General features: G+C 38.4%; 1 protein-coding gene across 8 annotated transcripts in view; it reads left to right on the plus strand.

The window, feature by feature from the left end:
* FNDC3B (fibronectin type III domain containing 3B) overlaps nt 1-17,614 on the plus strand; it is a 364,503-nt gene extending 346,889 nt beyond the window's left edge. For all 8 annotated transcript variants that reach the window (XM_003831940.6, XM_063602600.1, XM_063602598.1 and 5 more), the window contains one exon: nt 14,086-17,614. In XM_003831940.6, coding sequence (XP_003831988.2) covers nt 14,086-14,397 — 312 coding nt within the window. In that variant the 3' untranslated portion in view covers nt 14,398-17,614. The remainder of the gene's footprint in view (nt 1-14,085) is intronic.
* The last annotated feature ends 9,075 nt before the right edge of the window (nt 17,615-26,689 follow it).

Raw genomic sequence — 26,689 nt, forward strand, 5'->3', positions numbered from 1 at the left:
TTCCTATCCATGAGCATGGAATGTTTTTCCATTTGTTTGTGTCCTCTCTTATTTTCTTGAGCAGTGGTTTGTAGTTCTCCCTGAAGAGGTCCTTCACATCCCTTGTAAGTTGTATTCCTAGGTATTTTATTCTCTTTGTAGCAATTGTGAATGGGAGTTTGCTCATGATTTGGCTGTTTGTCTATTATTGGTGTATAGGAATGCTTGTGATTTTTGCACATTGATTTTGTATCCTGAGATTTTGCTAAAGTTGCTTATCAACTTAAGGAGTTTTTGGGCTGAGATGATGGGGTTTTCTAAATATACAATCATGTCATCGAGGAGAAGTAGTCTTAACCTAACTACTGAAGCCTACATTCTGTCTACCTTTTTTGTAGAAGTAATGGAAGGTTAAGGGAGATGATGCATAGGCCCTGGAGGCCTGTGATTCAGAAGCTCTAAGTCATGCATGTCACTTTTTAATGTCAAAGGAATCACCCGGGAATCTGTTAAAATGCAGATTCTGACCTGGTAGGTCTTGAGTGGAGATTCACCCTCCCAGGTGACACTGACATTGCTGGTCCATGGACCATAATTTGAGTAGCAAGGCTCTGTAAATCACATAATAAACCCACATAAGAGAGAACGCATTTGGAATATAGCCAGATAAGAAATTAGTTTTATCATGTTTCATAGCCCTTGTTGATTCTTAATTCTTCCAAAGAAGAATCAGATCAATGACTCTGAAGGATTTAGATACTCTATAGGCTTTTATAATAGTCCCTAGAACTTGTTTTTGTCAAATCAGGATGTAATATTATGTATTCCATTAGGAAAGCTGAGGTGCATTCTTCATCAGCACTTTTAATAGGAGCGTTCATTTATATCAAACATAAAGATGAAAATAAATGCCACCTGTTCTCTGAAACACTAGCATAATTTATAAAAAACTTTGTTCAGTTCCAAATACACAAGTAGAAAATCATTTGATTCAGAGTTTCTGTTAAATTTCTCATTGGTGTTTGCTATATGATAATAAAGAATATTGGCAAATAAAATGTGTTTTTAAAAAAAGGTAATTTTGGACATTTTGCTGTACTTTGTTAATATGATGTATCAGATAAAAGATTTAATTGTTTTAAACAAAAAACTTTATCCTAAATATGACATCTACCAGTGTCGATTAACATCAGCGGATGACGTCACCAAAGTTTCCATCATTCCTCTTAAATAAGAACAAAGACACTATGGTTCCTTTTATTTTTGAATCTCATTTTATACGATATATTCCATTTCAGAGTGAATAACTTACATGCGTAATTGTTTCATTTTACCAGAAAGATATGATTGGTTTCGGGGTCTTAGCTCAAATAGAGAGCAGAGAATTTATTCTGTTCCATAGCAATGTGAAAATGGTTAAAATATGAGGTGTTAAGAAATTTTACAACATATCATTTGACGCTTAACAATAATTCATTTCCCAGCAGTACATTGATCACACATTTGTCATTGTATTGTAAAAATCTTTTATTTTACGTGCCGTGCTTTTCCACCTGTTCTTGGAAGAATGTTCTGCTTCCCAAAGCACAGTGACTGCTGTTTCCTGTTGAAAAAAGCAGCATTATTTGCTTGATACCTGTACACATCAGGCATTGCCAAACTATAGGTGAATCTATTCAGTAATTTAGATTTTATTGGCAGATGATCTCTTTTGAATCTGTTGTCTGTTTAATGTTATATATTTAAACCCATGGCCATATAAATGCTAATATACTAATGCATAATCATATGTATGCCACAGACTATTTTTCTTATTATAAACAGTTATAAACAAAGTGTTTCTTGTTGTAAACAGGTGAAAATACACAGTACTGCATGGCAGGCTCAGCAGATGAGGCTTAGCATTCTCCACATGCCCATTTGCTTCCTGCATTTACCAAGAAATGATTAAGGAGAGTAGTGGTACATGAAAAGCCACAGTTGAGTCAGGGACAATTTGTACTGGTTTCTTTTTTTTTTTTCTGGCTTCTCGCTATTCAGCAAACATTAACTTAAACATGATGTTTTAGTACTTCATTGTTCTGGACGTGAGCTAGGGAATGAAACATATTTATGTGTGCAGAACAATGGTTAAAATAATTATAGTTCAAGGATAACAGGCAACAGGCTTTGAATTCATAGAGGCAAAGCAAAAGAAAATGAGAGGTAATTACTGCTGTACATCCACCACAGCGGAGCTACAGGCTCACTGTGTATACCTCAATTATAGCGCTAATCAGACAGGACCCACTAATACATGGGCTTGTGTTATTCATTTTTATTTTTCCAGTACTGGCACATAGTTTGACACTCAGTAAATGTTTCCTGCATGCATGAAAGACGCAGCTTCAAAGCACCAGGGTTATTTATACCTGCAGTGGTGACAAGAGTAAACTTCAGCATAGAAAGAAAAAAATCACCCCTAATAGGATAATATCCTTTTCCCCCAAGATCTTTTTTCTTTTTTTTTTTTTTTTGGACAGAGTCTCACTCTGTCGCCCACGCTGGAGCACAGTGGCGTGATCTCGGCTCACTGCAAGGTCTGCCTCCCGGGTTCACGCCATTCTCCTGCCTCAGCCTCCCGAGTAGCTGGGACTACAGGCACCCGCCACCACACCTGGCTAATTTTTTGTATTTTTAATAGAGACGGGGTTTCACTGTCTTAGCCAGGATGGTCTCGATCTCCTGACCTGGTGATCCACCCACCTCAGCCTCCCAAAGTGCTGGGATTACAGGCGTGAGCCACCATGCCCGGCCCTTCCCCCAAGCTCATTTTTATAGGCGACACATGACAAGTGCCATGGCCTTTTCTGATGTTTTGTTTGAAGCATCAACTCTAACTTTGCCTTGGTTCTAGGTGATTCGCTTTCTGTTTTTCAGGTGTCACGATGTGGGGCAAGCAGCTGATTTTAATTATTAAACAATCTATTAACTTGAAGTATTAAATTATTACTCACAATTTTACTCTTCATTAGATTGCATGCACATTTGGTTTGCCTTTTGCCATTTAATAAATATTCCAGGCACAGCTTTTTTTCCAGGAAGCTTAAAACTTCTTTTCAAATAGGCTTAACTGTAAAGTATTCTTTAAAAGAATGAAAATTGTGTCTATATGCGTGTGACTTCTTATTTTGTACAAGATATAGCATAGACAGTTTCATGCATAGTAAGAAGTAAAGCAAAACAATTCATATTCATATTCCTATTCAGGCAGCAATAACTTTTCTAAGAAGTATTTAATATAAGCATTGAAGACAAGGAAAGGATCAACAAATTGTGAGAAATTATTACCTATTGGCAGTCAAAATTTATGAAAAATTACTGAAATTCTTGGTGCTCAGATTTGTTGCATAAAGAAAACCTCTGGGCTGGGTGCGGTGGCTTACGCCTGTAATCCCAGCACTTTGGGAGGCCGAGACGGGCGGATCACGAGGTCAGGAGATCGAGACCATCCTGGCTAACACAGTGAAACCCTGTCTCTACTAAAAATACAAAAAATTAGCCAGGCATGTTGGCAGGCACCTGTAGTCCGAGCTACTTGGGAGGCTGAGGCAGGAGAATGGCGTGAACCCGGAAGCAGAGCTTGCAGTGAGCCGAGATCATGCCACTGCACTCCAGCCTGGGGGACAGAGCGAGACTCTGTCTCAAAAAAAGAAAAAAAAAGAAAAAAAGAAAAAAAAAAGAAAACCTCTGAAGTGTCTAGAGGTCTGTAAAGCTACACATTTAATTTCATGGTATTTCTCTATCAATATATTTTTATCTTGTATCATTTTTAGAATATAGTATCAAGGCATGCATTGATTCTACATGGTATCACAAAGAGTACCACAAGGAAAGATCTTCTCTTGACCAAACTATTTTAAAGTCTTGGAGCCTGCAGCACATCCTGGCTGGAGCCTCCTTTTTTTTGAGATGGAGTCTCGCTCTGTCGCCCAGGCTGGAGTACAGTGGCATGATCTCAGCTCACTGCAACCTCTGCCTCCCGGGTTCAAGTGATCCTCTTGTCTCAGCTTCCCAAGTAGATGGGATTAAAGGCGCCTGCCACCATTCCAGGCTAATGTTTGTATTTTTAGTAGAGATGGGATTTCACCATGTTGGCCAGGCTGGTCTTGAACTGCTGACCTCAAGTGATCCACCTGCTTCGGCCTCCCAAAATGCTAGATTACAGGCATGAGCCACCACACCCAGCGGCTAATTTATTTTTGTATTTTTAGTGGAGATAGGTTTTCACCATGTTGGCCAGGCTGGTCTCCAACTCCTGACCTCCAGTGATCCACCCACCTCACCCTCCCAAAGTGCAGGGATTACAGGCGTGAGCCACCATGCCTGTCCTCTTCATCATAATTTTTTTAATGACTTTCAACTCATTTCCCTAATACAGAAATTAAACAATGAGGCTATGACTGTCTCATAGGACAGTTTTTTATTTCTGCATGAATAAAGGGTCAAATTTAGAACAAAATAAAAATAGATCAAGATAGACCTCTTTAAAAACCATCGTTTACTTTACTGATTCTTAGGGTTTTTTTAGTTTTATAGGTTTATTTAAGTATCTGAAGGTCATGACCCCTTATATCAGAAAAATTCCCATACATGTACCCATACCTCTACTTAAAATTCATGTAAAATGAACTGATAGTCACTTTCATGGAGGCCAGGTAGAGGACTCCTGGTTTATTGAGAAACTGTCGGGTGTTTTACATTGTGAGGGCTTCCTGGCATAGTCAGTACTCTAAGAGTTTATAGGCCCATTGGATGAAAACCCCCAGGAAGCAGTTCAGTAACGGTACCCTTGCCTCTCATCTTTGGCTCAAGGACAAAGTTATCTGCCCAACATTATGCCCTCAATAGAGGAGGCCTGCAGGTTAGCACATTTCCCCTTGAGCCTGGTAGGCATAGCAGGGGAGACACGGGGACAAGTCTCCCTCCCATAGTCATATAATTCTGGAGGAATTAATTCACCTAGTTGAGTCTTGGCTTTCTCATTGTAACTCTAACTCAGGTGGTTACTGTGAGCATTAGATCATTCAATCATGAGAAGGAGCTGTACAGATGATAACATGGTGCAATTATATCTCCCCTTCAGTTCTTGGGAGGGGTGACATTAGTAAAGAGATGAAGGTAAGCCTCCAGCAGCCGAGTATGCACTGTTCTCACCACGCTTCCCAAAAAGCTCCCTGTTATTTACAGGATTTCAACTATGCAGCATGTTATTTTGAATTAAGGGTTATGGATTCTTCATTTCAGTTGTCTGGGTATTACTTTAAATCCTCTCATTTGGAATAAACATGTCAAGATTACTTTAAAATATATCGTTCATCAAATCAAGAACAGAAATAGTCTTTGTAAAAATAATAATGTTTCTATACTTATTACAATATTATGATTGGTTACTTCAATAAAAAAAATCTCAAATGGAGCCGTGCCGTTTAAATTGGATTGAGTCAAGAGGAAAAGCCCATAAGGGTGCCTTTGTCAAAATGAATGAAAACAAAGGGACACAAAGCGTGGCCTGCTGCCCTGATGCGCAGAGCTGCACAGTCCTGGGGGAGGCACAGCTGTATGGCAGGCCTGGCGACATGGTGATTTTTGTGACATCATTAGTTCCTAAGTACTGTGGGTTGTAAGTGTCCGTGGCCATGTCTGGACACCAACCCAGCATCATGGGGCTCCCCTTCCATTGATTTCTGCAAGTCCTATATTTGTAGGCCCCAAGGGTCCCTGGCACCAAGCATTTATCCTGGAGTGTTACACATGATTTCTGCAAGGGGGGCAGGGAAAATACAGTCAAGTAGCAATATAATATATCATGTTGACATTTCTTAGATGCCTACTGCATGCCAAGCCCCGTCCTAGGAGGTTGCTACATGTTATCCCACTTAATCAGTAATCCCATAATCACATGAGACTGTTATTTTCATGTAGGGGGCGGGGGATGTTTCTCTTCCGCAGAAGGATGTTACCTTCAAGGGACAGGTATTACAAAGATGTTGAATTAATTTTCAATTATTTGGGCTTCTTAATCGTATCTGGGCTTTTGGATCTCATATTTTAGTTTTAAAATCCCATCAGTTTATAGTTAATAACATAGGTTTACAAGTGTAATAACTCAAAAATTTATTTCATTTAGTTGTATAAAATATGATTGGCTTATTCCACATGCAACCATTTAGTTAAAAAAATTGAGACATTACATTTCATTTTAAAGTTCATCTTTGTTACTTTCTTTGAACCTGAAAATCCTTAATCTGTTACTCTAAAAAAATCTTCACTGAGATATGACTGGCCTCACCACACTGGTCTATGTGAATTTGCTGACTTTTAAGGACATTATAGTCAGAGCCAAGGTAGACAAGCTATGAAGTATGTGTGCTCTCACATTTACATATTTATACAACTAGAAGAGTATTTGCAAAGTTTTAATATTTGGATCACTTTAAAAACTATTAGAAAGTATTAGAAAAACTATTAGAACATATTAGAAAATGATTAAAACATATTAGAAAAACTATTCACGTGTAGGGGGTGGCTCACGCCTGTAGTAATTCCAGCATTTTGGGAGCCTGAGGCGGGCGGATCACAAGGTCAAGAGATTGAGACCATCCTGGCTAACACAGTGAAACCCTGTCTCTACTAAAAATACAAAAAAAAAATAGCTGGGCGTAGTGGCGGGCGCCTGTTGTCCCAGCTACTCGGGAGGCTGAGGCAGGAGAATGGCGTGAACCTGGGAGGCGGAGCTTGCAGTGAGCCAAGATCAAGCCACTGCACTCCAGCCTGGGCGAGAGCGAGACTCGGTCTCAAAAAAAAAGAAAAACTATTCACGTGCATAAAATATACTAGAAACTACATGTTTTCTATCAATAGACTCCATTTTTTGCTGCACCTATACCAAACTGTCTCTTACCCCTGTGGTCTGTGTGTGCATCTTAATGCGTACTGTTCACATTTACTTGTTAGTTTCTCTTTATATACACTGTGGTATCAGAATATCTACTCTTTGAGTATTTGAGGGTTCTAATTAGAGAACATTCGCTGAGCATCTACTTTGTTCAAGCCATTGTGCTGGTTGCTGTGGAGATATGGAAATAATAGAACACTGTCTCACTCAATATATTTATCTTAAATGTAAAAAAGGTAATGTTAACATTGTGTTGGCAAGGCTTGTGAAAGAGGGAAGCTGTTCCAATTAAAATAACAAGAATAGCTAAAAGAAAAACATTTACAAATTAAAAACTAACTTTTGATTAGACTTTCGTTAAGAAAGTTCCCTTCAGTTAACTATTTATATTATTTTACAATGCTTTTTGCCTAATGGTACAAGAAAAATAGGATTCCTTTATTTTTAAAATACATTTTCAGATATCTTCCACTCTACAAAGTTAAAGTTGGGAAGTTTTGTTAAAATTAATATATGAAGTCTTTGTTCAAGAGTCTCTAAACTGGGTTTCTGGGAAATTAAATATACGTTTGGGCTCACTTTTTTTTTTTTTAAATCTTAACCAGGGTTTGTCTTGAACTCCTAACCTCAAGTGATCCTCCCGCTGAGCCCACTTTTTAAAAGGGATGTAGCCGTGCAAATTCTGGAAACTGTAGAAATAATTAAAATAGATATAAATATACATTTATATTCACTTTCCAGAAGTCTTTAAAACATTTGTGGGGATAGGTTATTAAGTGGTTTTCTACAGTGATGTCATTGTTCGATGGCAGAAATTAAGAGGCCACATCACAAAAACACTGTCCAGGTCTTTGCTTGGCAGAAACTGAGCAGGGAGCTGCTTTCAATAACATCATAAAAGATAGTGTTTTCCTTTATGGAGCAGCAGGAGCCGTGGTGGGATGATTTAGAAGGTCTTTCATGGAAATGCCAGAGAGTTAGCAGCGAGATATGGGAAGACATAGTCAGAGGCCATGAAACCTGGACCCGGTGTCACACTGTAGTCATTAGAAGAGGAGTAAAGTGGAGGACAATAATGGAACAGGCAGAGCTGGGGCAATTTCAGTGGTGAGGGTCGGTGTTTGATTTGGAAGTGGAGTCTCATCTGGGATCCACCACTCCCTTTATTTGCTAAGAGACTTTAAGAAATTAACAGTCTCTCTGAGCCTTAGTTTCTTCATATCTAAAATGAAAGTAATGATATTCACCTGACAGCATAATTAAGAAGATTAAATTCAATAAAGCAGACATACCCTCCAGCATATTCCTTTTGCAAAGCATATTCCACATCCATTTTCTTGACTGATCCTCAACCTCCTTTGGAGTAGTGTTACTATTAGGTCCTGGATCTAGCTCCATGTTAAAGATGAGAAAACTAAGGCACAAAGCTGTTACTTGCCTGAGATCACAGACCTAGTAAGTGGCAGAGCAAGGACTTAGACTGAAATCCTGATTCTAGTTTCTGTGCTTGAGAAAAGTCTGCTTAATGCTTCCGAGTGCCAAGTCACACCAGCCAGGCCCAGCTCCCAGGATTGCACAGAGAAAAAGAACTCTTAATGACTACATTATTTGACCCTTTGATAAGGGTAAACAAATATTTCAATAGGTGTCACCTGCAAAAGAATCAGTGAAAGAGGTATATCAGAAAACCTTGCTTAGATGTCAGCTTTTCTCCAACTTGATAAACATCCCAACATTAACTTATCACCACCATAGAGTGTCAGAATAAATAGTATACCTGTGACTTTGAAGATAGGGAAACCAAAGCCCAGATGGCAAATGTGAAAGGACTTGCTTTATCAAACTGGTGGAGTCCCAGAAGTTGCAAATCATCCCCTTCATGAACGGTTTCCAAGAAAAGCATTCTATACTTAGGAAATCATCCTCTTCAAGAACAGTTTCCAAGAAAAGCATTCTATACTTAAGAAATTAAATCTAAATTAAGAAAATAAAGAACACTCACAACTAAAAGCTATCTTTAAAGAAAAAAAAAAACGGCTATTGTTTTCCTGAGACCTCCCACATGTTGGGAAATAACTTACAGTGAGGCAGTTTCCTTGTGGTGTAGTCTGAACTCTTGAATAGCTGGCTGTGTATGGATTGCGGCAGTCACCATAACAATGGGCTCATCTTAAAACGTTCATTTAGATTCATTATTGGAACTGTGAGCAGTGAGAAAGGAATGGTCTCTCAGGACCGTAAGGGGTTTGCTTACAGCTCTTCTTAGTTGCTCCAGCCTAGCTATTTGTAACTCAAACAGCTAAGACACATGCCACAATTTTAAGAAACAAGATAACTCACCAGGAGGAATGTGCTTAAAGTCTTATAAAAAGAATAACAAAAGCAAGATAAATCTGGAAAAGTATAAGTAGTAAACAGAATTGGTTGTCTGGAGTTTAGTCACTAAGCAAAAATATAATAAGATGCTTGAAGTAAAGTTTGAAAATGAGGGAGGAATCTCTTTAAAAGGATAACTACCAGGTGAACATTGGAAGCCTGGCCTCCGTTCCAGACCATAAGATCCTTTTTTTGTCTTTCAACTTGGAGCCAACACTAAATTCATGTCCAGTGCACTTGTATTCACTAATGGAATGTCCTGTTTCTTGGTGGAAGTTTACACACTGGGCTTTAGAAACATGTAGAGACATTTGTAGATTCCCGCTAACTGAATAGGTGGCAAGTGTTTTAGGCAAAGTTGAGTTTGTTGGAAATTCACTTCTAGGGTATTTGTATTAATGGGTAGAATTATTTGGATTGAATTTGCCAATAAAAAGACAAAGTAACTGAATGAATTTTTTCTTTTTCTTTTTTCTTTTTTTTTCAGACAGAGAGTATTGCTCTGTCACCCAGGCTGGAGTGCAATGGCACAATCTCGGCTCACTAAAACCTCCACCTCCCATGTCCAAGCAGTTCTCCTGCCTGTATCCTGTATCTGGGATTACAGGCATATGCCACCCCACCCGGCTAATTTTTGTATTTTTAGTAGAGATGAGGTTTCACCATGTTGGTCACGCTGGTCTTGAACTCCTGACCTCAGGTGATCCACCCATCTCAGCCTCCCAAAGTGCTGAGATTATAGGCATGAGCCACCATGCCCAGCCATGAATTTTTTTTAAAGACCCAACAGTATGCTGCCTACAAGAGTCACCTCACTTTTAAGGACACCCATAGACTGAAAGTGAAAAGTTGGAAAAAGATACTCCATGCAAATAGAAACCAAAAGAAAGCAGGGATAGCTAAACTTATATCAGACAAAATAGACTTTAAGTCAAAAACTGTAAAAAGAGACATTATATAATGATAAGAGCATCAATTCATCAAGAGGATATAACAGTTATATATGCACCCAACATTGAAACACCTAAATACATAAAATATTGAAGGATCTGAAGGGAGGGATAAATTGCAATACAATAATAGTAGGAGACTTTAATACTCTACAGATAATCCAGACAGAAAATTAATAAACATTGGGCTTGAACAGTACTGTAGACCAAATGGACCTAACTGACGTTTCATCCAACAGCAACTGTATACACATCCTTCTCAAGCATACATGGAACATTCTCCAGGATAGATCTAATGTTAAGGCACAACACAAGCCTCAGCAAATTTTAGAAGCCTGAAATTATATCAAGTATCTTTTCAGACCACAGTGTTAAGAAACTAGAAATCAATGCCAGAAGGAATTTTGGAAAATTCACGAATACATGGAAATAAAAAACATACTTCTGAACAACAAATGGGTCAATGAAGAAATGAAATGGAAATTAAAAAATATTTTCAGGCAAATGGAAACACAGCTTATTAAAATGTATGGGATATGGCCAGGCACAGTGGCTCACACCTGTAATCCCAGCACTTTGGGAGGCTGAGGTGAGCAGATCATGAGGTCAAGAGATGGAGACCATCCTGGCTAACAGGGTGAAACCCCTTCTCTACTAAAAATACAAAAAATTAGCTGGGTGTGGTGGCGGGTGCCTGTAATCCCAGCTACTCGGGAGGCTGAGGCAGGAGAATGGTGTGAACCCAGGAGGCAGAGCTTGCAGTGAGCCAAGATCGTGCCACTGCAGTCTAGCCTGGGTGACAGAGTGAGACTCCTTCTAAAAAAAAAAAAAAAAAAAATGGATACAGCACAAGCAGTTCCAAAAGCAAAGTTTAAAGCAATAAACACCTACGTCAAAAAGGAAGAGAGATCCCAACCTAACATTATACCTCACGGAACTGAGGGGAGGGAGAAACTAAGCCCAAAGTTAGCAGAAGGAAGGAAACAAGATGAAAACAGAAATAATTGAAGGAGACTAGAAAAACGTACAAAGATCAACAAAACTAGAGTTGTTTTTCTGAAAAGATAAAAATCAACAAATCTTTAATTAAACCAAGAAGACACAAAATCAGAAAAAAAGATTACAGCAAATACCCCAGAAATACACAGGAACATTTGAGACTATTAGGAACAAATATATGCCAACAAATTGGATAACCTAGAAGAAATGTATAAATTTCTAGATACATGCAACTTATCAAGACTGAAGAAATAGAAAATCCAACAGACCAATGGGTAAGGAGATGAAATCAATAAGTTTTCCATCAAAGAAAACCCTAGGGCCTGATGGCTTCATGGCTGAACTCTACCAAATATTTAAAGAACTAATACCAATCCTTCTCAGATTCTTTCAAAAAGGTAAATGAGGAGGGAATACTTCCAAACTCTTTTTTGCAAGGCCAGCATCATCCTCATATCAAAGGCAGGCAAGGCCATTACAAAAAATAATAATAATAAATTACAGGCCAATATCCTTTATGAACATAGATGTAAAAATCCCCAGTATAATGCTAGCAAACCCAATTCAACAACACATTAAAGGATCATCCACCATGATCAAGTAGGATTTATCCCTGGGACGCAAGGATGATTCAGCATACCCAAATCGACAAATGTGATACATCATTAACAGAATGAAGGCCAAAAACCATAGAATTATCTCATTAGATGCAAAGAAAGTGTTTGGCAAAATTGACAAGTTTATTGCTGGGTTATTTTTCAGTTCTAAATAGCAATAATAATAATAGCTAACTCCTACTGTGCACTAACTTCATGCCAGGTGTGTTTTAAGCACTTCACAGGTATTAACTCAGTACTACTCAGATAGAGTTCTGTTAATTTTATTGATTTGGTTTCGTTTCTGCTGTTTTTTTCTGTGTCTGTCCATTGACTCTAAGCCATAAATTTTTATGCAATTTTAATCTGATTATCATTTCCTCTTAAGTTTTTTGAGGATTGGTTTCATTTTGCTAGAAGAACCTTGTGAGACCTTCTTCCTCCATTCCCCTTCAAAGACTCTTGTTAGTTTCAGTCAACCAAAATGTGATAATGTCTAAGTAAACTGGTCATTTTCAAGTTTCTGTAACAGTAAGCCTCTTGATGATTATATTAATGTTAACAAATAGGAAGAAAACATCCCAGATTCTTAATAGAAGAAATCAGGTTTGTCATACAGAGATGAAAACTCAAGACAGACCACCAAATTATTTAAATGTTAGTTTGTGATAAAGTGGGCTACATCCAAAAAAAATTCCTCAAGAAAACAAGTAGGCATGCCACAAAACTGGGAGAAAATATTCTCAACACATATATCTGGCTAAGGACTTAGATCCAGATCACATAACAAGGCCCTGCAAATTAATAAAAGTCAAGCAAATTGCAAATTAAAGATGGGCAAAAGACTTGTACATATTATTCACAGAAGAAGGTACATGAACAACCAGTAAGCACGTGAAAAGATGCGCAGCATCTTTCAGCATCACAGAAATGCAGTCGCGGTACCATTCGCACCCTCTAGGATAGCTAAAATAGAAAAGACTGACGATCAATGTTGAAGAGGATGTGGTATAACTCAGACTCTCGTGCTATTAATGGGAGCGCAAAGGGATCCAATCTCTTGAGAAAACTGTTTTTTGTGAAGTTAACTACAGAACTACTCTGTGACCCAGCACTTCCTTGTATTTACCCAGAAAAATAACTTAAGTTCTCAAAATTTGAACAAAAACATTCATAACATTCTTATTAATAGCATTTTTATTATACGAAACCTCCAAACTGGAAATAACCCGAATGTCCATCGAAAAGAAAATGGAGGAATTAAGGTATAGTTATAAGGAACTACTACCGAATAGCTCGATAACATGAGTGAATCTCATAGGCACAAGGGAGTGTGTTCTGCATGATTCCATTTATATGAACTCCTAGTATAAGCAAAATTAATTACAGAATTAGAAGTCATTATAGTGTCTACCTCTTGGGGTGGAGGTGGGATATCTTGAGGGGATGCGTTTGTAATGTATCCAGTTGTCAAAAAATCATCCTGCTGGAAAATTTACATTTTGTTTGCTCAGTTTTTAATTGTTTCCATTTTAAAATGTTAACTTTGTTCTTGGGACCAAAAACATAGACCTATTTGTATTATGACATCTTCTGATTTATAGTCTAAATCAGGGGTCCCCAACCCCCAGGCCGGGTGCCAGTACTGGTGAGTGGCCTGTTAGGAACCAGGCCGCACAGCAGGAAGTGATTGGCAAGCAGGAACGTTACTGCCTGAGCTCTGCCTCCTGTCAGATCAGTAAGGCATTAGATTCCCACAGAAGCATGAACCGTATTGTGAACTGTGTATACGAGGGATCTAGGTTGTGCACTCCTTATGCGGATCTAACACCTGATGACCTGAGGTGGAACAATTTCACTTTGAAACTACCCCTGTCCGTGGAAAACTTGTCCTCCACAAAACCAGTCCCTGGTGCCCAAAAGGTTGGGGACCACTGACCTAAATTATTAAAATTTAGTGAGATGCATCCTTACTACTTAAAATGTCAGCTGCATTTCTAGTCAGTGCCTTATCTCCTTCTGTCAAAGTTCGAGTCACTGGATTTTATATTGTTTCATTCAAAGTGTGTTGGAATACCCTTTTTATGGTTGGAATACAGATTGAGAGAAATACATTTTTATATCATCTTTGTTATAAGAGTGAATGTGAATATAAACCAAGAGTGAATGGAGTGAATCTAAACCAAGATTCTTCTAGAGACAACAGTGTTGCTATAAATTAATTAACTAGGACTTTCTTTTCCTGAAGGTGTACAAGGGAGAAGAAGCCACATTCCAAATCTCAGGCCTCCAGACCAACACAGACTACAGGTTCCGCGTATGTGCGTGTCGTCGCTGTTTAGACACCTCTCAGGAGCTAAGCGGAGCCTTCAGCCCCTCTGCGGCTTTTGTATTACAACGAAGTGAGGTCATGCTTACAGGGGACATGGGGAGCTTAGATGATCCCAAAATGAAGAGCATGATGCCTACTGATGAACAGTTTGCAGCCATCATTGTGCTTGGCTTTGCAACTTTGTCCATTTTATTTGCCTTTATATTACAGTACTTCTTAATGAAGTAAACCCAACAAAACTAGAGGTATGAATTAATGCTACACATTTTAATACACACATTTATTCAGATACTCCCCTTTTTAAAGCCCTTTTGTTTTTTGATTTATATACTCTGTTTTACAGATTTAGCTAGAAAAAAAATGTCAGTGTTTTGGTGCACCTTTTTGAAATGCAAAACTAGGAAAAGGTTAAACTGGATTTTTTTTAAAAAAAAAGAAAAAAAAAAGAAGAAAAGCATACCAGATACCAAAAGCTAGCTTTCTTATGTTTTCCTTTAAATTTTCAGATTTACCTTCATTCTGTTTTCACTGATGTCTTTTGCAAGCCTTTGATTTTTTTTTTTTTGTTTAGTGATTTATATTCACCAGTCACTTCTTATGTCTTGAACATCTGTATCTGTAAACATGAATCACCGTGTGTGTACTTACAGGGCTAGGATTTCAGTGTTGTCAGAGTATTACCACACAGCAACAGCAACATACAGAAGATATGTTCACTCAGATAAGACTGCCCTAAACAACCATTTTGTCACTCAGTTATTTAACTGTGTTTAGCTCATTTAAATCAAAATGTGTACTTTAATCTAAAATGTTTTAATAATCTGTATTTCTTATAATTTTAACACTATGAGCTGCCTGTATAAGAAATCAAGTAACCAGAATGCACCTATAAATTATGGAGCATTGTAGATTTTACCACATCAATTCATAGCAGTAACTTTAAGAGGGCATTGTGCAATAGTTAGTTGTTTTCTTGTTCAGCTATTTTAAAGGCTGCTTTAACTTGTTTGTTTGTCTTTGTATATAACTACTTCTAATCTAATCACTAGAGTTATTATATTCTGTTATGTTTGACCAGAATTATATGACAAGAACTGGTGACAGTTTAGTGCCTCTGCCCATTGTCCATGATTTACACTAATTGTGAGCAGTCTTCTTATGTGTCAGCTCATTATTTTTGAAACATTTGCCTTTAGGCTGTTCTTTGAGGTATCAATGAAGTGATTGAATTTCAATACCTTAATTCAGTGCACACAATACTAATGTAACAGCAGATGAAAATTGATAAAACCCAAAAGAGAGTCATCTAAATTTGTAGTTCCTATTTCTGTGGGTTTGCCTGGCCATGGTTGGAGAGGGAATGGTGTTTGATGGTAAACACAGGGTGTTTGGGGATCAAGGAGCCTAGATTCTCTCCCTGGATCTGTCACTAACTTGCTGCGTGACCTGAACACGTCACTTTACCTCTCTGTGCCTCAGTTTTCCCATGCATGAAAAATAAAATAAAATAAAACGGGGATTCTAATGTTTGTAAGTGCTTTGAGATCTTTGACCAACAGGTGCTATTGGAGTGCAAAGTGTTACTCTTACGTGTTTATTTTGAGTCATGAGATAATCAATTTTAACCCAAAGTCATTGGATTATTTATATGAAGTCCATAATGTTCGAGTACCTCAGGGACATTTAAGAGTTGGAGGTGCAAATATATTCCAAAAGGGTGCAACAGACACAGTGTATCCCCCTGCTTCTGTTTTTGTATATTTTTGCTACTTGGTTTTTCTTGATCATAGCTATTTTGTGCTTGATCTTTATTGTCTAAGATGCAGTATCCTGTACTAGCTTATAATATTCCCATACCAAAGTCATGGGGAAACAAACTATTTTGTTTTTGGTTTATTTATACTATATTCTGCATACAGTACTTTAAATGCCAATTACAGTGCAATCTTTATTTATTGTAAAATTTTTTAAGTGTACTTATGTACTAATTTTCCCTTGTAGCATGTTATATTTTTGTGTTTTATACTTTTGTAATTTTAGGTCAGTCTTGTTCCTTGGCAACATCTGTAGTATTATTAATCTTCTGACATTTTCTTATGTTTTTAAAAAGATAAGAGCATCTAGTGCATTAAATGCCAAAAAAAAAAATACATTATCATGATTGAAACGTTTACATGTACCCAAAAACCATAATCATCTCTTGGAAGAAAATGCTGAGATCAATGAATTATTCTGTGTGCCTATATTGACGTAGTGAGTACTAGAGAGTTCTGTATTTTATTATTGACTATAATAATTAGTTTAATTAGCTTTGCAAACTGATGGCATCAAGGTAAATATATTTTTGCCAAAGTTCTGGCCTTCCAAAACTCACCCCCTTATTTAAATGTGTGCTATGACCCACTATGACACAGCATCTGCATTTTCTAAAAAATTCCATGCAGGTGTTTTGGGGAGAGGTATTTTTTAAGCAATGAAAATTCAACTGAGTACAAAGCCCCCTCTTGGGGGGTTGGGGAAGTCTCTTTTTTGAAACACTTCAGAACTGCTGCTATAAAGAAATTCTCTAATTGGTTGAATTTTTTTTTAAGTAAATAGTACTTTAGGCCAAAATTTATATGAATATTTGATCTTCTTGAGATTTTCATACTATCATTTAACCACCAGGAAGCTGAAGTGTGTGAAGTACAAAGCTGACAGCACTTTATTTTATTGCTCTCCATTATTTGGTATTCATTATATTCCTTCAGTCAGAAAATTATTACTCTCTATGGCACTGTTTTTTATCACAAATATGTATATGTGATATTGATATATAACTATATATATTGCCATTACACACGAACAATAAAATAAAGTGTTCTATTAACCTGATCTCTTTGCCCTTTTGCTATGTGAGGAGTGAATGAGTGGCCTTCTGATGCTCTGACTCTTCTCTGTATGTCAAACTCATCCCTGGCACAAGAAATTCCAGTCATGTGAAGCAAACTGCCCTTTGTCCTCAAAGAAATTGTTGAAAAAGAAAACTTTTTAAAGAGATTTTTTGCATATTCTCTGCCTTGTTCTTATCAACTTGAAATGTTGGCATTTTCTAACCTTGTTTTGTTGGCTACAATAATTCAGTATTCATGTCAAAATTGAGAAGTGCCCTAATTGAATGTGTTTGAATGTTATCCTTGCACAGTTCTTTAAATTGAAAGATAAAATGTTTTACCTCACTGTTGGACATACATTCCAAGCTTTTCAACTCTAAGAGAAAAAGAAAATCATGTTTTCCTGTATTGTAAATTTTAGACTATTTCATATACATTGTATTAAAACTGCCATATCAATTTTAATGTATAGATTTTGCAAATACTATGCTATATGTAATACCTAACTGTATCTGTAGTGTATATGTAATATATTTATGCCCAATAAATGTTTTAATTCTTTCTGACTTAAATAGGGTTTTTCTGCCATGACTAGGATTGCTTTTGTTGTTGTTGTTGTTTCTTTTTCTTTTTTTTTTTTTTTTGAGACGGAATCTTGCTCTGTCGCCAGGCTGGAGTGCAGTGGTGCGATCTCAGCTCACTGCAACCTCCAGCTCCCAGGTTCAAGTGATTCCCCTGCCTCAGCCTCCCAAGTAGCTGGGGATTACAGGCACTCGCCACCATGCCCGGATAATTTTTTTTTTTTTTTTTGAGTTGGAGTCTTGCTCTGTCGCCCAGGCTGGAGTGCAGTGACCCAATCTCGGCTCACTGCAAGCTCCACCTCCCGGGTTCATGCCATTCTCCTGCCTCAGCCTCCCAAGTAGCTGGGACTACAGGTGCCCGCCACCACGCCCGGCTAATTTTTTTAATTTTAGTAGAGTCGGGGTTTCACCATGTTGGCCAAGATGGTCTCGATCTGACCTCGTGATCTGCCCGCCTCGCCCTCCCAAAGTGCTGGGATTACAGGTGTGAGCCACCGCACCCAGCCTTATTCTTCCCTTTTAAATACTTAAAGCACATTCAGATAAGTTGAAAATTCACGTGTTTTTGGAGGCCAGGCAGGTGGCCTTCTGCAGAGACAGCAGCAGCTCAGCTCTTGCTGACCAAGGCCTTGGAGGACTGTGAGCCACAGTCACATATGTCCATGTTTCAAAAGAAGCTAAATATCCAGATTTCCTCCATGGGCCAACTAAAAGGTGATTGTGGACTATACAGGCTGCCAGTTTAATCCTTTATCAGAGTCTCTGTGGATAACGTACCTTGTTGCCTAATACTTTATCTGTCTACCAAAACTCAGTCTAGATCTCCCTCTGTTCACCTGGCACACTGGGTGCTTCCTCTCCCCTGACAAACTCTATAGAGTGTTCATGTCCTTTCCTGCAGGTCTCATTCAACAACAACAACAACAACAGCAATAAAACACAGTGTTCCTGCTATGGCCATGGTTTTGTGATTTTAGATTGTCTTAGTAGGAATTCCCACTATCTCTTTTATTTTTCAGGAAAATGGGTAAAAAAAACCTGTCACTTTATTGAACCTCACTTATATGAAGCATGGTAATTATTCTGGGTAAAGATGACAAATTGAGCACATCAAATTTTGAATGCTCCTGACACCACTAAAAGTAAAGGATTTTTTATTTTTTTAAGTCACAACTCAACCCTCAAGACTGGGAAGAAAGAGGAGTTATTGGCACCAGAATTTTGGAAATATGATCAACAAAACTTAATTCTAATTTGGCAGAGGAGAAAATGAGCATCAGTGTTTTTATTCTCAATGCAGGATACCCTAAAGGCTCAAAAATTGACAACAACATATCCCTTTGAAGTGATAGTGAAGAGAGAGAGGAGGCTAAAATAGTATTGGTTGAAAGCTGTTTAAAATGCAGTTAGATCAATAAAATCCCTCCCCCTTTTTTTTTCAGCTGGACAAAAAATGTCCCTCCTCCCCACCCACCTCCATCACTCTTGCAGAAGCCTAGAGGTGTATCCTCAGGAGAAGGTTCAAATAGAAAGTCCCTGGACTGGGAGACACTATCCACAGTTGAGAATGAAGGCACCATATCAAAAGCAAATTAGTGAACATAGGCTTATGGAAGAACATTACAAAGAGCCTCATGGGCTGGGAACAACAAAAAAGAAATCTAAAAATCTAAAAATCTTCAATGAAATGGTTCAGCCAGAGCACTCTTGGGTAGTTCTTTGCAACCTGTACATTAATATCACCTAGAGAGCTTTTCAAAATTCTCGTACCCTACACCAATAAAATGAGTATTGCAGAGGCATCAGTATTTTTTAACACTCCCCAAGTGCTTTCACTGTGTATATGAAATTGAGAACCATTGCTGAAAAGTGAAACTCTCAGTCAGCAATCCCCTATCAGCTTTTTAGTCTTTCGTCTTAACCAAGGATAACCTGATATCTGATGAAAGTGTCTAACGTGGATGAAAAGCCCAAAACCAACAACTTGGAAGAATCAGAGACTACATGGAGAAGAAGCTTCAAAAACCTGTCATATCTCCAGAGAGATGAGAAAAGAAAAGGCATCTGTAGAATAAAGATAGACTACTATAGAAAAGGAACTGTTAACAAGAAAATGTTTTTGGAAATTAAACATTCAATAGCATGGTTGGAAGCTGAAATTTAGCAAATAACCTGAAAATTTGAGGAAAAAAGAAAGGAAAAGATTAGGATCAGACCAGGACCATTCAATATCCAAGTAATAGGAACTCCAGAAAGAACAGAAAATGGAAGAGAGGAAATCATTAAACACATGAGTTTCTAGAATAATAGGGTATGGGGGCACACAACACAATGGATGAAAATAGGACTTGTACTAAGGCTCGCCATCTTGAAGTTTCAAAACACTAGAGAACCTCCCCAACATGAAAAGCTGGTCACATAGAAGGATTGGGAATCAAGAGTGGCGTTAGACATAAGCAGTTGCTTCAAGATTTTGAAAGAAATATAATAGATTTCTCGCCTACCTACTCTCAATCAAGTGTAAGCTACCACGAAGACGTTTTTTAAATTGGAAACTCTCACAAGTTTGCCTCTCATGCACCTTTTCTCAGGAAGCTACTGGAGGATAAGCTTTCCCATATAAGTGAATGAATCAAAGAAACATTATGAGATTCTGTTTCCAGTGCTTTTTATTTAGGTCAGAAGTTGGCTCTCTGACCCTATGCCACGAGAGGATTTATGCAACTATCACGTTCTTACCCTTTCCCCATCCCCAATTGACCTGAGTGCACACATACATTTCCCTAAACAGGAGGAGTGTAAAAATGAGCCTTTTAAACAAATCTCTCAGGATATTTTGCCTTGAGCCAATTAAAATCAATAGTTAAATTTGTCTACAGATACCCTTTATTTGGGGTGACAACTGAAAAATAATTCCCACCTCCACTGCTAGACTAGTACCTCAAAAGCTGGGGGAAGGAAGTGTGTGCATGGGGCAGCAAGCCTCATTTTAACTTTGCAGCATCTAGCACATTTTCTGGCCCATATTAGAAGCTAAAAAAGATTTGTTGAATTGAACTCACCTAATTTGGTAACCAAAGTTGGCAGAACAGTGATGTGATCCATAGACTTGCTGCTTCAACCCATAATCTTTCCCCTCAAGTGTGTTATTTTCAGTGCAATACTTTCTTTTTTAATGAAGTAGTTGTCAATATTTTAAAATTTGGAAATTTTACATAAAATACTGGAATTCCAGATTCTACTGAAAGTTGGAAGACCTGGCAACTCTAGGTCTTGTTCTGATACGGAGGTTATCCATGGAGATGAATATTGGCTGCCTTTGCCGGTTGGGGCATTTTGTTCTGCTCTTGATCACGTTTTTCACTGAATCTCTGGCATGGATATGGATGTTATCTTTTCTAATGTCTCCATCAAAGGTGAGTAAACTTGGACAGGACATCCACAATGATGGAATGAGGACCTCCATAAATCCACTTCTCCATAAAAACAACAAAAACACTAGCAAAAAAGTACCAGAATCAACTTTTCTAGAACTTTGGAAATTAACCGCAGGTTTGCATCCATCTGAACCTTGGTACGAACAGCTGGTTTTGTGGCATTTTAACTCAATCTGCTCCATCCTAGCTCTCTGAAGCTCCACCGTAGTCTTGGAATCAGCACCCCTACAGCAAGGAGAGGGAGCATACTCAGTTTGGAGCTCCTCAAAACGTCTCCTCCCCAGAGCATTGTCACTGTTTATCCTACCTCACAGCTGCCTGGAAAAGGTGCCATTTGTAGGGTGTTATTTAAACTGACTGGCAGCTGCTCCATGGGAAAAGCCTAATACCCAGGGTACTTGTTGGAAAATAATCAGTGCAGTTGTTTAACCCAGTAGCTGCCTAGGCTGTAGTACCAGTTGAAGTAAATAAATAGGCTAAAAACTTGAAGATCGGGGGAATGAAATGTCCATAGGAGGCTTTTCAAAGTTCCTGACATAGTCGTGGGGATCTAGCAGACCATGTGCATGTGCACGGCTGTGCCCAGACTCAGAAGACGGAGAACGCCCCCATCCTTCACTCCTGTCTGTTGTCAAGGTCTTGGCTTAACCAGAATTGTAAACTTCCTGAGCTTTAAAGGTGTACTTCAACATTCAGAGCCCTTGACAGAGTGGAAGATTTATTGGTTCCTGGTATATAAGGAAATCTGCGAACAGTCATTAGAGGACCATTAAGCTGAACAGAGATTACAGTGGCCAGATGCAAAGGAAGAAGTCTGGAACAATACAATCCGAATTCATAACTCGGATTAACCCTAATAGGGAGTGGGGAAATGATGGTTAAAGAGTTGTTTGGTCTTAACTAATATTTTAGCCTTATAAATGAAAAATGGGCCCCAGATGTGGTGGCTCATGCCTGTAATCCCAGCACTTTGGGAGGCCGAGGCAGTTGGATCACTTGAGATCAGGAGTGCAAGACCAGCCTGGCCAACATGGTGAAACCCAGTCTGTACTAAAAATGCAAAAATTAGCCAGGCATGGTGGCAGGAGCTTCCAGCTGCTCAGGAGGCTGAGGCAGGAGAATCACTTGAACCCAGAAGGCAGAGGTTGCAGTGAGCCGAGATCGTGCCACCGCACTCCAGCCTGGGCAACAGAGCAAGACTCAGTCTCAATAAAATAAATGAAAAATGAATTATTTGTGTAATAAAAATCCATTTTTATGGCAAACAAAACCATATCAAAGAAATGAAATTTCTTCCCCCTTTTCTGAGTCAAAGGATAAATATAGTAAAAGATGGGTCTTAATTTTTTCTTAGGACTAAAGGTATGGGTTTTTATTTTCTGTCCAATCAGTTATAAGAGAAATATGTTCAATTCAGATAAAATTTTTTGCATCTATGAGCCATTGAATGTCTCTGATTTTCTACTGTAACAGTGTTTCCCAAAGTAAGGCAGTTATACAAGACAATTCTAAGTGGCACATGTCTAACATCTTTCAAATTATGTAGTTTTTGTCATCTATACCAAGGAGGTATACCAAAGAAAAACAGGTCAGATTAAAGTGGATATTTAAGTTGATAAAAGAAATATAATAAGTAACTCATAGTGCAAGGGCTACTCAGATATGGCAGAAATCAAAGGGATGATAAGCAAATGACCAAAGTTTGAGAATGATGCACCATGGAACACTGCCTCCTGAGATACAAGTGGATCTATGGAACAGAACACATTTGTATGCTAGCACCTGCACGTACATTTTTTTTTCTGCAGGTGAAGAGTTCTGTTGAAGGAGGAGAGAGAGAAGAAAAACCTTGATCCACATAGAGCTGGAAATTGAACTGGACTAGAAAGTTTGTGCAGCTGATCCCCACCAGCCTCAATAACTGGCTTAGAATTTCCTGTTTTACTGTGCATTTTTCCCTGTTCAGTACTTCTGAATAGTCACATGAGTGAAAATTGGCATTTGGAAAGTAAAAGTTCTTTAGCACAAACCCTGAAGGTTATATATATATCATTATTTTGCAGAGCCTGAGATAAGAAAATAGACGTTGATTTTAAACTAGGCCTCGGGGAGACAGCAAGGGTACAATGGGCCTCTTGTTTTGTCTGACAGTCTTTCCTAGGAGCAGTGAGCCAGAGACACCCTCCTCCACCCCAGCTTTATCCATTTGCTTCTCTAGAAGTTGTGTTCTCCCAAGACCCCTTGCACAGACTAAGGTGCATTATTCAAGAATTGGGTCCCTAGCCTGCACTTGGACCCATCCCTGGATGTGGGATTAAGACTCCAATTGGTCTTGCTCCAATGGCTGAAGCTATAAGATGAAAAGCTTGAAAATTCGGGGCAGCTGGTTTTCTTGATGTAGAGAAAGCCAGTGTTCAGTGAGGGGAAGCAAGGAAGCTAGCAGGAAAAGAGAAAAGAAGAGGATTAAGGAATAATTTATTATTAATAATCTAATCTATTCCTATTAGATTATTAGATACTAATTTAATCTATTAAGGAATAGATTCCTTACAAGGACCCTAGTTAAGGCCCAGTTCATCCTGTTTTTCAGTTTGCTGAGACCCACTTCCCTGTTTTCCTTATGATAAATTTCCCTTTATGTTTAAGTTAATTGGACTTGAGTTTCTAAGACCAAACCCAAAAATTTCCCACCTAGGACAGAAAGCATTTAACACCTGATTTCCTATTGCAAAGGAGGCTTATTTAAAGTAGGGTGTACTGTGTGCAAAAGGCACAGCCTCAAAGTTTTTTTTGTGCTGGGAATTTATTCAAATTTGGCCTCTGTGTTTTTGTTTTATTTTTCACCCTTCAAGCAATATAGACTGAATCTAGGAAAGCTTTAATTTTTAAAATTAAAACCAAAATAAAATTGTGCTGAATTAGAGCACTTATTTGTGAGCTCATGCTAAGCACTTGACATACATTATCTCATTTATGCCTCATATCAACAGTTTGAGGTGAGTATATCCATGCTCTTGAAGGATAAGTGCTTAAGTAACCTGGGCAAAGCATCTAAGTAAAGTGTGGATGGAAGATTCAACCCCAGCTCTCGTTAATTTCTGAGGCTGGTGTACCTTACCCCTATGCTGTGCTACCTGTCAAAAAGCCCTTCAGAATTTATTGTTATTGTATTTTAACTGATGTGAACAACAACGGTATCAGCATTAGACTTTATCTCCTAAGTATTGTGATGTTAAAATAAGCATCCTAAAATACAAATGGCTATGCAACATAACACGTTTGTAAATTAATCAAAGGTTTGTTGAATTGAACTCAACTAATTTGGTAACTAAAATTTGACAACAGTGGTGTGACCCAGAAACTTTTGCTGCTTCAACCCATAATCTTCCATTCAATATTGTACTGAAAGTTGTAGCTAAAGTAAAAGTTAAAATAAGGTTTAAGCACATATTAAAGGACCAGCAGCTATAGTCTGGAACTTCAGGCTTGAGTTTATCCTTTCACTGCCATTCTCACTCTTTCTGATTAAAGAAAAGGCACAAGTGTACTCATCTGAAAGTCAGATGTTTGAGGAAGGGACTATCATCTCTATAAAAAATGGACTGACTGTCGCAGAAGACAAGGAGTGATAAGTCTCAGTTCTGAGCCTTGGGTTCCTCCAGTGAAGGCAAATTGAACGACACCGTCTAACGTCTTTATGATTCTATGAAGACTAGACTCTAAGGTAGGTGGGCTTCAGTCCAAACTATAGTTCCTTGATAGAAATAATCAGAGGACAGCCTGCAAGATCCTCCACGTACATGCAGCCTCCACAATTCTTTGGTTGAAAAAATTAGCACCACGTGCTGTAAACATTGAAATCTGTATTGCAAAACTGCCATTCGGGAGAGTTGTCCAGTCAACTCCGGTACCTCTGCTCAGGGAACACACCACACTTCTACAAAGCTGATTTCAGTGCTACCACAAAGGGGCTAGGAAATAAAAAATGCTACAGAAAAGAGTAAACATATGATACCAAGTAGGTAAAAGGAAAGGAAGTGCAGGAGTGGGTTCTGAAGACATGAATGTTGAAAGGCCAAAGGAGTTTGCTGAACTCTTGCTAGGTTTCCCCAGGAGAGCCCTGATCTCCAGGAAATAGACCTGTTTGCCCATGTGCCCACCCTTGCTGAGGCCCTCCACCTTGCAACAGTATCCAGCCCTTCAGAGCCAAGCCCTGAGATTTTCTTTCCGTCTGTCATCTAAGCAAATTTCTCATAAGTGCTTGTAAGTATATTTCTGGATTGCTTTATTCAGCTTGCTCATTGAGAAGGGATTTGTAGTAATTTCTTACAGCAGCAGTAAAAAATGAATACAGATTTTAAAAATACAGAATATTTGTGTGACATTACATAGGATAGGTGAGGTGTTAAATAGAAATCTAAAAGCCTAAAAGGAAAAGAGTGACACATTTAACTTATTAAAAATAGAGAAAATAATTGTGAAACAACATTGGCAAAGGGTAAATATTCCTCATATGCAAAAGCTCCTATACATTAATAAGAACAAAAACAAACTTTTTTTTTTTTCTTTCTAAAAAATAGGCAAAGTAGCCAGGCATGGTGGCTTACACCTGTAATCTCAGCACGTTGGGAGGCTGAGGCAGGAGGATCACATGAGCCCAGGAGTTTGAGACCAGCTTAGGCAACATTGTGAGACCCAGTCTCTACCAAAAAGAAAAAGAAAAAAGAAAAAAATAGCTGGGTGTGGTGGCTCACGCCTGTAGTCCCAGCTACTCAGGATGCTGAAGTGGGAGGATAAATTGAGCCTGGGATGTCAAGGCTACAGTGAGCCATGATCGCTCCACTGCACTCCAGCCTGGGTGACAGAGTGAGATCCCATCTCAAAAACAAACAAACAAAAAAAAGCAAAGCAAGTAAATAGAAGAAATATTTGATAATTTGTTACAGCAGCAATGGAATAGGAATACAGATTTTTAAATACCAAAGCGGTTTACAGAAGAAATATAAATTACAAAAATCATAGAGAACAATGTTCAACCTTGGTACATGTTAGGAAAATTAAAATTCAACTAATGGGAAATATTTAGCCCTTAAGCAAAAAAAAAAAAAAGATCAATATCCTGGCCAGGTGTGGTGGCTCACGCCTGTAATCCCAGCACTTAGAAGGCCGAGGCAGGTGGATCACCTGAGGTCAGGAGTTTGAGACCAGCCTGACAGACATGCTGAAACCCTGTCTCTATTAAAAATACAAAAATTAGCCAGGTGTGGCGGTGAGCACCTGTAATCCCATCTACTCTGGAGGCTGAGGCAGGAGAATCACTTGAACTGGAGAGATGGAGGTTGCAGTGAGCTGAGATCACACCACTGCACTCCAGCCTGGGCAACAAGAGCAAAACTCCATCTTAAATAAATAAATAAATAATCAATATCACATTGGAAAAAGTATGGGGAAATCACCTATCTATCTCTCTAGGAAGATGTCAATTACTATAGCATTTTTGAAGGTAATCTGGAAATACTACATTTTAAAATGGAACATATACTTTAACCAAGCAATCTTAAAAGTCTAAAGAAAAAATGAATTCATATGTGAGGGTGTACATGCAAGGATATTTATTTCAGCACTGCTT

This window comes from Pan paniscus, chromosome 2 (genome assembly GCF_029289425.2).
Source record: "Pan paniscus chromosome 2, NHGRI_mPanPan1-v2.0_pri, whole genome shotgun sequence".
In the NCBI taxonomy this organism is placed as follows: Eukaryota; Metazoa; Chordata; class Mammalia; order Primates; family Hominidae; genus Pan; species Pan paniscus.